The sequence below is a fragment of the Struthio camelus genome, chromosome 2, assembly GCF_040807025.1.
Source record: "Struthio camelus isolate bStrCam1 chromosome 2, bStrCam1.hap1, whole genome shotgun sequence".
Lineage (NCBI taxonomy): Eukaryota > Metazoa > Chordata > Aves > Struthioniformes > Struthionidae > Struthio > Struthio camelus.
Genome location: NC_090943.1, coordinates 135,672,658 through 135,684,787, shown reverse-complemented (window position 1 = coordinate 135,684,787; position 12,130 = coordinate 135,672,658). Strand labels below are relative to the sequence as shown.

The following is a 12,130-nucleotide window of genomic DNA, read 5'->3' as shown; positions in this document are numbered from 1 at the left end:
ATACTGTTATATTTAATATACATATATGTACCATGTATATGCATATTTGTATTATGCATATGTTAAATATACAATATGCATATGTTTAAACATATACATACCTACGTGTACATTGTGCATATATATTAACTTACAAATCTATATCTATATTAAATACACATATTTGAAAGATACAGCAAAAACTCTACTGTCAGCCAGAAAAAAGGCAGGTTAAGCTAGAAAATGTGCTTGTTTTATGAAAAAGTAAAATTGCAATTCACAGCATTTTATGAATGCTGTACAAATTACCAGATACCGTAGACTGCATTTCTGGACCTGGATGGTACTAAAAGTTGCAACTAAGGGCAAATATAAAGACACTTGTTTACAATGCAAAGGCTTAGTCAGTACTATAAGCAATACGGCAATCTGCATAGCAGAAGATATAATGCTTTGCAATGTGATTTTTACTTTACATATCAATTTCTACACACGTGAACAAGCTCAGCTACAGCCCTATTAATTTCAATCATTGTGAACAAGAAGGGAAAAACATAGTAAATATACTGATAGATTTAATAGGGGTTAATGCATAACAACACATTTATGCAATCATATGTTTACCTTATTTACTGGGTGGTAGTCCTATTTTATAAAGACAACGCTAAAGCATTTCAAAAGGTACTAGAGATGGCCTGACAAGACTTTTACTGAATTTTCTAGTGCCACTTCCATTCTTTTCAGTTATAATTTTGTCAAATATCACAGCCTGAAACTATACATACCAGGTGTCTGAGTGACTTTTGTGTGTGTGCATGTGTGTGTGTGCATGCAGAGGTGATAAATTCCAACCAGAGCTGTTTAGTTTTGTCAAGAATCAACCTAGAGAAAAGCACAGTATGACTCTCTGCCAAAAAGACTTGTTGCCCTCCTCAAGATACAATGGAACAGGGCCTTCAAATTTGGAAGAGACCTTGGCAGACTGTGTGAAAGATGACCATCTTGTCTTCCCATGAAATGACACCCAAATTTATAAACCAATTGGAAAATTAGTGACACACCCCACCTCCTCATCCTCAATTTGCAGTTGACCAAACTCCTACATGAGCAAAAATACATTTATTTCCTTCAGGTAACTTTAGCTATTAAAGTTGCTTAAGATGCATATTTAAAACTCAAGGCTCTTTTTGACTAAGGGTAGGAGGCCAGTCTCTGGTTCACATGTTCCTTCACGAGGCTTATGTGACAGCGGGCATGTGGAGGAGCCAGTGAGCGTCAAGGACAAGAGAAAGGACTAGGAAAAGGTCTGGCCAAAGTCAATGTTTGAGTGCAGGGCAAGAGGAGAGAAAGAAGCAGGACAAAAAGGAGCAAAGTGCTCAGCATCACAGAGAAGTCTGCAGTCCCTACATGACTGCCCCCTGAGTTTGGGATGGAAACCAGTGGTCTTGAATTTCATTATTCTACTGTCAGGAAGAGGCTAAGACATCTGGCAAAAACAGCATGCCCCATGTCTGTGCTGGGGAAAGACAATTTCATATCCTGATCAAGTATTCCAGCAGCTCAAATGGTGATGATGGGTGCAGTGTATGAAGTGGCATATGTCCATTCCTTTGTGTTTTGGAAAAATGAAGACTTGCACATAAATGCAAACACACACACACACGCGCACACACACATTCACTTACACCTACATGCAGTTCCTATAGTTTGGAGGGCAAATGGATGTCCTGATGTTCAATGTGAAGTACCACTGAACAGCTCCTAGCTGCCAGTCAGCTGGCACTGAAGTCATTGGAGCTGTGCTATGGACACAGAAAGTGCAGTATCACTCAAATACTCTGAAAAACGAAGTTTTAAGATATCTCAAAGCAGGACATCCAAAATGATCAAAAACTTCCTTTCACAATGTTTTAGTTGTGCTTGAAAACATGGCCAATACAAACTTCCTGCTCCAGAGTATCACTGAGAAGGTGAATTAACAATCTTTCTACACTATACTGCTGTTGGGATGAGCAGTGTAGAAAAGCCCATAAGGAAGCAGGGCTTTGCAATATGCATTAAATACAACACAGGGGCTTCCACAGTGAACACCGGATTGTAAGCCTATGAAATGAGACTCACGTTGAATGGGCTTAAAGTATCAAACATACTATTTGAACAAATCACTAATATTGTATTAAAGCATTTTTGGAAAAGGTGTGTTACTTCTGGCACGTATTAGCTTTTGAGAACATGGTCCTGTAATCTTAATAATATCCTCTGAAGGTACCTTCTGTGTAGGATAATATAATAGATGGAAATAATAGAACAGATGGACTCCACACAGTGAATCTTAACAATGTATTATATATTACTCTGTGGTTAGATGCTTATCTAAAGAATCACAAATCTTTGGTGCCATATAAATATTTAATAATGATAATATAGAATATATTGATCTACTATTACATCTGGGCTTTTTACATCCTTATACCAAATTGAGCTCGCTTTAGGTAAACGGCAGCTCTGTTGTATTCACTGACCCTATTCATGTGAGTAAGTAATTAAGGCTTGGCTTCATTAAGTTTATATTTTGATACCTTCCACACTACAGCAAAACATTACATTTTGGAGAGAATTTGAATAAATGGTTAAAAGTTATGAAAATGCTTCAGTGCTTTTCTGACTAAAAGCTGATTTAAACATACGCACAAATGGCTTCATGCATGGAACTGGTCAAAAGTCTTTAAAAATATTCTTCTAAAAGCAAACCCCAGAAAATACCAGGCAGATAGTTTTTTCTCTTTTCCCAGAAAATAAAACTGAAGTAAAAATCTCAGGTTTGCTATGTTTGTCTTTGCAAAGTGAAGCTATTTAGAGTTTTATATAAACAGTCCATGATGTGCTAAATAGTGATATCTGAGTTATTCTTGCAAGTGAAGAGCTGGCTTCATAAGTATCTTCAAAACCTATCGGAATATTTTGAGCTTGTTTGATGTATTTTTTGCCAATAAGTCGGCTATTTCAAACAATCGGTATCTATGCAGAATGGAACCTTGATAAAGTATTACCATTTGGAAAATTCCATTTTAAAGACAATGATTATTTCTAGAATCATATAGCCCTAAGACAGGAATTACAGGTATCCTGTACTTCCCTTAACTAATGCATTGGTGTTTATGATGGTGGTTACAAATTTAAAATGCATAATGCACAACACAAAAAAAGAACAAGGTAACACCCATATTTCAGATTTTGAAATTCAGCACAAACACTAACTAAATACTAAGATAATGTAGAAAGACGTATGAAAAATCCTTGCATGGTTAATTTTATAATCTTTCCACTGAAAATGTGTAACAGTTCATATAGGATACAGACTAGTAGAGCAAAGAACTAAATTAACTCCCCAATACCCTTAAAACTAACAAAAAGTTCTACTGATGTCATGTATGTGTATTCCTCCAGTTCCACCATCTTTACTTCTAATGTTAGTTTTATTTATGTAAGAGCAAAATATTTCTAACTTTGACCTTATAAACATATAGATTTCTGTGAGAGATGCGGAACAGAAGTGATCCTAACTAGTATGATTCTGAAGCTGCTCCACTGTTATTTCACAGTCACATATGCAGTAATTTCACATTCTTCTGCAGGCTTTAAACAGCCTATTACAAAGTCATGGGCACTAAGAACATTTGAATAAACCAATATCTAAAGTCGCTGCTAGTTGTATACTAGAGATACACTAATGTTCCAGTACAAGAGCCACAACATGAACTATATTGGGTTCATGCAAATTGCTTGCTGAATGTAAAATGAAAATTCATGTTTTCATATGAGTACTGACTTTTTCTGCACTGTGATTGCAAGGTAGGAGTCAGTATTTAAAAAGAAATCTAGGCACTGTGTACGTGATATGGTTTTCCCCTTACAGGTGGACTGGTTCTTGCCAGGCATGGCATCTACTTGTTACACTGTGGTCTTTTACTGGTATATCCTTCCTTTGTTCGAATGCGATGATACTGCCAGCCTGGAGAAGTGCTGTCACTAAAACTAGACAGGAGAGGATATTTTTTCACTGAGAGTTAACTGTTTTTATTGAGCATTTACACATAGAATGAATATCCTAAGTTTAAGGTGAGAACAAACAAGGCTATTTGCACTAAATACTATAGTGCTCAGCACCATATAAATGCTAAAAATGGTTTGCAATATGTCACTATATATATAAATGTATGTATATATATATTATGTGTTACCTTGGATACAAGGCTTGCTCTGTAGGCAGCTAACTGCTTCAGATATTCCTTCTTGGCAGCTTCAGTTTTCTTTTTGTATACCTAAAAACAAAGAGTGTCACATTGGTAAATTAATCTGGTTTTGTTTTTATACATCACTGGTGTGTCTCATGCATCTTCATAAAACCTTTCTAAGTAAACAGTCTTTCCTCCTGATGCTGCTTAAAGAGTGAAATAATAAACATCAAATATTTTAAAGAAAATACAGTTCCAACTGTGAAACACCCTTTAACTACCCAGTAGTACTGAAAAAACAATATCCCTCCTAGCATCTCAGGTTTAATTGTTCAAAGTGACCCCAACTTTAGGGTATGGGGGGATGGCAGATGGGGGCCTCTTCACTGACTTCTGCTGTAAGACAACTTATAAGCCTCTGGGAAATATGAAAATGTTTGTAGAAATACATTGGAGCTAAATGAAATAAGGGATGACTGCACCACACAGATCAGCCAAGAGGCTTTCTCTCTTCTCCGGATAAACTGTTGGGGGCAGTCAAAGAAGCTTCACAGAGCTGCTAAGAATAATAAATGTTAGTCATTATTCCAGTCTTGATCCCGTATCGTTCTAATTAACTTCTCAGGAGCATGGATCTATTTCTGTACATTTCTCTCAACTCACCAAATTATTTTAAATGCGGCATATGCACAATCTCATAATAGATTAAAGAGCTTCAAGAGTCATTTCAATTTTGCCCAAATTTCAAGATCAAAAATTATCTGCACTGTAGTAACATATCATAGCACTGTATCATAGCACTGTAGTAACACGATGTTAGAAAAACATAGGTAGATATTAAGGGCTGAAAGTTCCCAAGAGGAGAACCCGTTTCTGACCTGTGGAGCCGAGCTTATGACTTGCTGTTAGTGATGTCAGTGACAGTTTCTGGAACAAGCCAGCATTTCTCTTTGTAAATATTATCATGAGTTTCTCACTAGTCTACGCTTTTTTTTAAAGGTTAAATTTTGGAGTCATACAAGCATCTTGCCTTCATATAATAAGCAGAACTGATCCCTAGCCTTCCTTGAAAACCTTAAAAATATCCAGGTGGAAGGTTGAAAAATAAGGGAGACAAATAAAGGGAGAAAAATTTTACTTGTTTATTGCTGTTAAATTTTACATTTTTTTTTAGTCAGTTATAGGCCCAGGGCAGAGAGTGATTCATGTTGTCATGGACATTTGGGACCCTCAATACTACGTAAAATGGAACTGCAACTTTGAGTGTCTGCTGCCAATTTCTTCAGGCAAATTTCTTTAGATTTCTTTAGGCACACCCCAGGCACTTGGGGAACACCTCCGTGATGTGAGTAACGATGACCTACCTTCCCCCACCACTCAGCACTACCTGGTCTATTTGGGCTATTGATTCAAAGGCAAAAGATAGTTAAAGCAATTTATGACTATTTTGAGATGTTCTCATGAATTCTACAGGTGAAAAACACACACATAACATGCATCTCCTCTCCAGAATGATAAACTTTATGAAACTTTAAACTGATCTCTTTTGATCACCCTGTTCTCCAATAAAACCAGAGCAGTCTCATTACGGAGAAGATGTGGAAGCACAGACTGCACAAACACACAGGACAACACGAGTCTAATCTACAAAGTGAGAGCAGCAGAGTTAGGCTGGAAGGATCCAGCACAACATCATTTTTATAAAGAATGTGCTTGTGAAACATTTTTTGTTTCACTGAGGCTTTGCTTTCAGAGACAGAACAATCCTGATTTGGGCTGGCAAAACTTGGAGGTTGCCACAAAGGATTAGAGATTTTGCTTCTCGGGGAAGCAAAAGATCATAGTGGAAGCAGAGAAGTCCTAAGCTTCTAAAATTGTAAATATAAAGATAAAGAGGAAAAAAACCTTGTTTTAGCTGTGCAGCTCTCTGTGCAACTGTGTATGGGCACCCTTGTAATTTCTCCAGATTAAGATAAATATATAGTGTTGGCTGACCTCTTATTGTTTTGCAAGAAAAAAAAAAAGTAGCAATTTGCTTTTTAAGTTGTAATCGTTTGTGATTATTAGGGAAATGTACTGTTTATTTAGAAAATGAATAAAAAATTAGTCAATCTGTTCCTGGCTGCTAAAATGAATTTAGCTTGACCTACAGAACAAAGACTAATTTATATTGTTTTGTATACTGTAATACCTCTGAATCATTCTGATAGCCAGTTTAAAAAACATAATGGAACAAAGAATTTTACAAAGAATAACGATCTTTAAACGATCATGTATCTACTGCTTCCAGACTGGGTTTTATTTTGCATTACACAAATATAAAAAATGTACAGTCCTACTGTGCTTTTACAGTCACAGTGTATTGAAAGAGTCCTCTGGGACCTGACTTTTCCCTCAAATAGTCATATTGCACAAGGTTAACTCAATAATATGAAGCTAACAACAGGGCTGTAAATCTCCACTTAAAACACCACTACTTTGCACGAATGTCACTATATCGGCAGTTTTTAATTCTTTCCCACCTATATCTCTACTGCATTCAGGACACCCATCATAGTTTTGCCTTCTTTTCTTTGGTCTTCTCGTGAGCCAATAATAGTCAAGACAACAGTGCTTTTTCATGGTGGTATGTACATTAACCATGTAAGAGGAGGTCATTACGATCAACCTTTCCTTACTGGATAGGGAGAGGTTTTGGTCACTCCAGTCTGCTTTGGTATTTTGGATTGCATCCAGCAGGCTGGCCTGTCCCGAGGGCATTTGGCTCTCCCTGCTTCCTCCCTCCTAAGGTATCCATGCGGCATCTGGGGACAACGGCTGAGGCTACCCTTGTGTATATCTTGATGCCGTTGTCCTTTGCAAGAAGCCTACTGTTTAGGCAACATCCAAGCGGGCTGATGATCCTCACATTAGTTTTGGAAAAAAAACACTGGGTCCTGGCTTACTTTAAAAGTGAGGGTAGGTTCAGAATATCTGAGGAGTTGTCCCTTCTCATCAGTAACGACAAGGTCTAGCTGTCAGCACTTTTCTCTGAACGTGAATGAATATGGCTCCGGCAGTGGGATCGCTGCCCTTGAGCTAGCCAGTACTGGTGCTGGAGGTTTAAGAGAGCAGAGCAAGAGGGGAGCGTCCTCAGCATTTGCAGCAGGACCTGCAACAGGTATGAGCAAGTCAGCTGCCCCTCCCATCCTATTTTTTGCAGCTGTGAGAGCTTTTAGCACTTGAACTTAAATAGTTTTGTGTTGCAATAAGTTTAACAGAGTTGCAACCTTGCAGCTGTTTTGGGGAGGCAAAAGGCTTGTGTCATCATTCAAGCGCACCCCAGACAACGGCTTAAGCTGTTTTATGTTCCTTGCTTAAGACGGTGCTGAAACTGTACTCTCCAATAACACAGCTAATGTTTTTCCTGTATCAAGAAGTAGGTTTCTAAGCTGTAGCTTATCTATGGTGTATATTGGTGATATCTATTTTTATTTTTAACACTTCAGAAATCTCTTATAGGTCCTTTTCCCTTCCTCCCTCAAGCAAGCAACAATTATTAAATAAGTAACTTGACAGGAGCATATACTTATGGAATTAAGCCATTTCCAGCTTGCTTTAATTCAATTAGCATGATAATTGAATGTCAACTGATTGTCATTCAGGCAGTAAAGGCCCATTCTGATTCAGCAGCAGATTTGTTTCCTTACACAGTATTTTATTTTTTATATTATCCTAGTTATGGAAATTGAATGTTAGCAGAAGGATAATATTTCTGTATATGCGGGGAAGGGTCAGCTTGGTTTATTTTATTATCTTCAGTGTCTTATAGAAGCCTTCACAACACCACAATTGCATTTATTTGTCTACAAATCGAAGCTGCTGGCATTATTTTCCTATTGTGCTTCATGAATGCAGATTTACACACCATAATACACAGGTTCTTAATTTACTATTTAATTACATTTCCTAAATACACCCAGTAAGATAGCTTCAAGTTCACTTACACTGTTTAGCAAAGCAAATAACAATACAGAAAAAGGTATTTTCTGTAGCAACTAAGTACGAAACTCCTTCTTGTGTAGGTAAGCACAGAAGATAGCATTTTAATTAGGCCCATTAGGGAAAACCAGTGATAAGGTAACATCCTGGTACCAGCACCCAGGCTGTTGCATTGGCACCCTGTATTTCAGATTCCCTTGGCTGACCATACTCTTGGACCACAACGCTGGTGGCAGCCTACACTCAGGACTGAACGCTTTTTATTAATAGTGACACACATCCTTGAGCTGACTGCCCCAAAGCTTCATTTGGAGATAGATGGGTTGTGGGTTATATGGTTAGCCACAAGCACTGCACAAATACTAGATTTACCAAATCAAAACCACAACAGAGTATCTGCAACTGCTGTGTTATGATGCCAACTTCTGGTCATATTCTGCTGTATGTATTTTAACAGCTGTTTCATACTTGTCCTTCTAGATCATAAATTCCTGGAGGCAAGCTTTGCATCTCCTGTGCTCTCCATGTGCTGGATAATATGAAACTCATCACCGATCATGACAAAATACATCAGGAATGCCTTGAGACAAATTTTTGTTTTGGTTGGTCCTCTGTTCCTGACAAACTTCTTCTCAACTTGCCTGTGGAGCTTTATCAGCACATCACAACACACTAAGCTGCGAGACCCATGGGCTTTGTGCCCTTGTTCCTTTAGGGGAAGAGCTCTCTCCCCATTCATCACCGCGAGAGTCAAACTGGGCACTCAAACAGGTATCCTGCATCATCTAAATGCAAATATGTCCTTAGCTTTGAATATCACGTACTGATGGAAGAAGGCCCCACTGATACAGTGCCCTTTGATACTAGAGAGTGGGAGACAGTGAGCTAAATTGACTGATAACTCTTGGGAGAAAAAGAGGCTATCAGAATGTGTACCTCATGGTGGCCTGAAAAGGCTTGTGTCTCCTAGCTGACAAAGCACGTTATGAAGAACCATGGTACTTCCTTGGTGTTGCCTAAATGGCCAGTACAAGGATGACAAAGAAGGGGAAGTTTTCAGTTTGTCTTGTGGATGTCTCCTTAGAGCTGACACGTGCAAGAAAGCTATATTTGTCCTTTTAAAATGATGTAAAGGTGTCCACATTTGTTTCGATGGAAATGTTTCATAGACCTAAAAAAAGAGCGTATGCAAAAAAAGTAACATGACCAACTCTGACTTTTTGGACTCTGCAGTGTTATTACCCATGGAGGTGTCATTTACACTTGCTAAATTTATGGGAATGGCATCTGATAAAATATTGTAGGCTGCAATTCAGAATTAAATTCTATATTCAGATTGTCATTCCTGGCCCTACCTACCTAGGCTCATGGAGAAAACTTGCATTTTTTTCCAAGTGGGAGATATATCTCCAGTTTTAATCTTTTGATTTCGCAGCAAAGGCATCTAGAACTACACACATTCTTCTAAAATATGGAGAAAGATATTCCCACAGCAGTCAGAAAAAAAATCCTCAGAATTGCTTAATGGATACTGAAATATGTTACCATTTGATTTTTAATCTAGGTACATACAGCAACAGAAAGAGGCCCAGGGCTAGCTATATGGCTCAGCAGTCTCGTAGACTATAGAGCATGAAAATGACACCGATGACATATTAGAAGCTTAGGGGAAAGAATTCAGTCTTTCTGGCATGCAGGGTAAAGATCACAGGCCAAATTCAACTCCAGCACAAACAGTGAAACTCTACTGAGTTCACTAGAAATTGCAACCAGTTATGCCAGGACTAAATTTGACCTTATAAACTCGAAGCTTGCAACTAACAGGAGCGGGATTGTTTATTTCATCAGAAGCATGTTGGATAAAAGCTGGGTACAAAGCAAACAACATGAAACATGATTTATGTGGTGATTATTTGCATTTGGTTGTATCTTTTTTAAAAAAAAACGGATGTAAGCCTGAATGCAGCATAATAACTGGGCTTAGGTCCAGTTGTGCACACAAATGATTTAAAGCCCTGTTCCCATCAAGCCCTAATGTATGGATAAAGGGTGGGGAAGAAGAACGCGCAGAAAATTAAGGTTATTATTTATGATTTGTACTGCAGCAATACTGGGAATCTAGGGTCCTTTTGGCCTAGCTCTTTCCAAATATAACAAGGAGGAAAAGTGCAATTAAAGTCAACGTTCGTAACTCTGTAGACATGGGCTGCATGTGGGAGACCAGGGCTCCAGCTGCCAGAAACTCTAGGGCAAAAATTCATTGCAAATTTGGGGCCTGACATTGCTCTCTCACAATGTCATTAGCAAAACTGAGAAAGTTAAGGGGTTCAAGACCTGGCACTGCAGAAACCAGGGCCATATAAGAAAATGCTGATATATATATGCATATATAACTATACACATATATGTATACACAAATGTTTGTGGCTGTGTGTGTGTGTGCCTATTCTTGACCCACTTGTGTTCCAGTTCATTAAGCCCAGCTGCTCTCAGAGGAAGGGAGAAGGAGCAGACACCAGCGTGAGAAGCAAAGTGTTTTAAACTCCTCCTACCTTCACCTAGGACTTCAAAGGGAGGAAACAATTTTAGTACAGAAATTTGTCAAGAAAGACAGTGGACCTCCTGAACAGATAACAGTGCAACACTGGTAAAAGCTACTTTGGTGGTGTAAGTAGCTGGGAAGGAAGGTGTAAGGTTGTTTTCTACTGTGCCTATTCCTGAAACCATTTTGTTTCTAATTCACTTTGGCAATATGCACACATAGACGTGTCTTTGCTCCCTATTTTCATTTACAAAAATAAAGTAAACCTACATTTAAGCCCTGCATGGTTGTTTATCTGCTAAATTGAAAGTACATTCTCATCCTCTTACAAGTGTTTTAAAGTTATTTCTTGGAGATTGCTTTTATTAGCATGGATAATATAAAAAAAAGGTACCTGAAATTAATTTTTACAGGAGGTATAAGAGATGGAAAAACAAACATCTGCATGAGCAGGTGAGTATAAGTAATAGTGAATAAACGGTAAATTCGTGTTTTCAAAATGCTGCCAACTACCTTCACCTCAAGATCTGCATATTCTTTAGAGCTATTTCAACACCCAAACCGCAGCGCTCCGAGCTGTTGGCCGTCCTGGCGAGCCTGGGCATGGAGAACCCGATGGCGGCGGGCAGCCGTCACCTCCAACCATGGGGTGAGCTCTTTTGTCAAGCCACGTGATGGGGGAGCGCTGCGGCCCTGAGCCCCCAGAGGGAGGAGGCATTGCCTGGCACTGCTCCCCTGCAACATGTCACCACGTTAGGTTGCACGCCCCAGACACCAGGCTGAGCCGAGGCCTCCTGAAACGCCGATCTCGGATCCATTTCAGTGTGACCTGTGGTGTTTCACATCACTACAGGAGCTTCACTGATATGCCAGAAGTGAGCTATATCTCAGCAGCAGCATTTTAGGCATCAAGTGTTGGCCAGCATTACTTTTAAAGCTCCTCCTGCTCTACCACATTCCTTGCTGCCTCGGCAAACGTGCTGCTGCAGTTAAAACATTGCCGTGATCACGAGAGAAACTTGCAAAACATGCTTAGATATTTTGCATGCCCGAATCAGTCTAGGTTATTTTTAGTGACCAAAATAGAACCCCTTGAAAGCTTGTGGGTTGTAATGAAAATGCTAACAGCATCACAAATGTTGACAGTAATACATGGGGACTTCAATTTACTTAAGTACTGGTAACATACAATCCAAGTTCCATCAGATGTTAAAGAACAAACTGCAGCTTTCATCTAGTGGGTCTTTGAGCACCAATGAGGAGTAAATGATTTGATTTTGTGAGCTCAGAGGATTTGTCAGCTGCCTCGTAAGTATAATTCTGGCTCTTCATATTCCTGCTGCTTCTAATTTAGCAGGACAGGCTCATAATTGAAGCAAATTAACTATTTACA

At 38.8% G+C, this 12,130-nt stretch overlaps 1 protein-coding gene and 1 long non-coding RNA gene across 9 annotated transcripts in view; one reads left to right on the top strand and one right to left on the bottom strand.

The window, feature by feature from the left end:
- Positions 1-11,008, top strand: part of LOC138066038 (uncharacterized) — a 34,724-nt gene extending 23,716 nt beyond the window's left edge. The window contains exon 3 of the long non-coding RNA XR_011139214.1: positions 8,676-11,008. This is a non-coding gene — a long non-coding RNA (uncharacterized lncRNA). The remainder of the gene's footprint in view (positions 1-8,675) is intronic.
- TOX (thymocyte selection associated high mobility group box) overlaps positions 1-12,130 on the bottom strand; it is a 222,734-nt gene that overhangs the window by 22,096 nt on the left and 188,508 nt on the right. For all 8 annotated transcript variants that reach the window (XM_009673517.2, XM_068932638.1, XM_009673523.2 and 5 more), the window contains one exon: positions 4,221-4,301. In XM_009673517.2, coding sequence (XP_009671812.2) covers positions 4,221-4,301 — 81 coding nt within the window. The remainder of the gene's footprint in view (positions 1-4,220; positions 4,302-12,130) is intronic.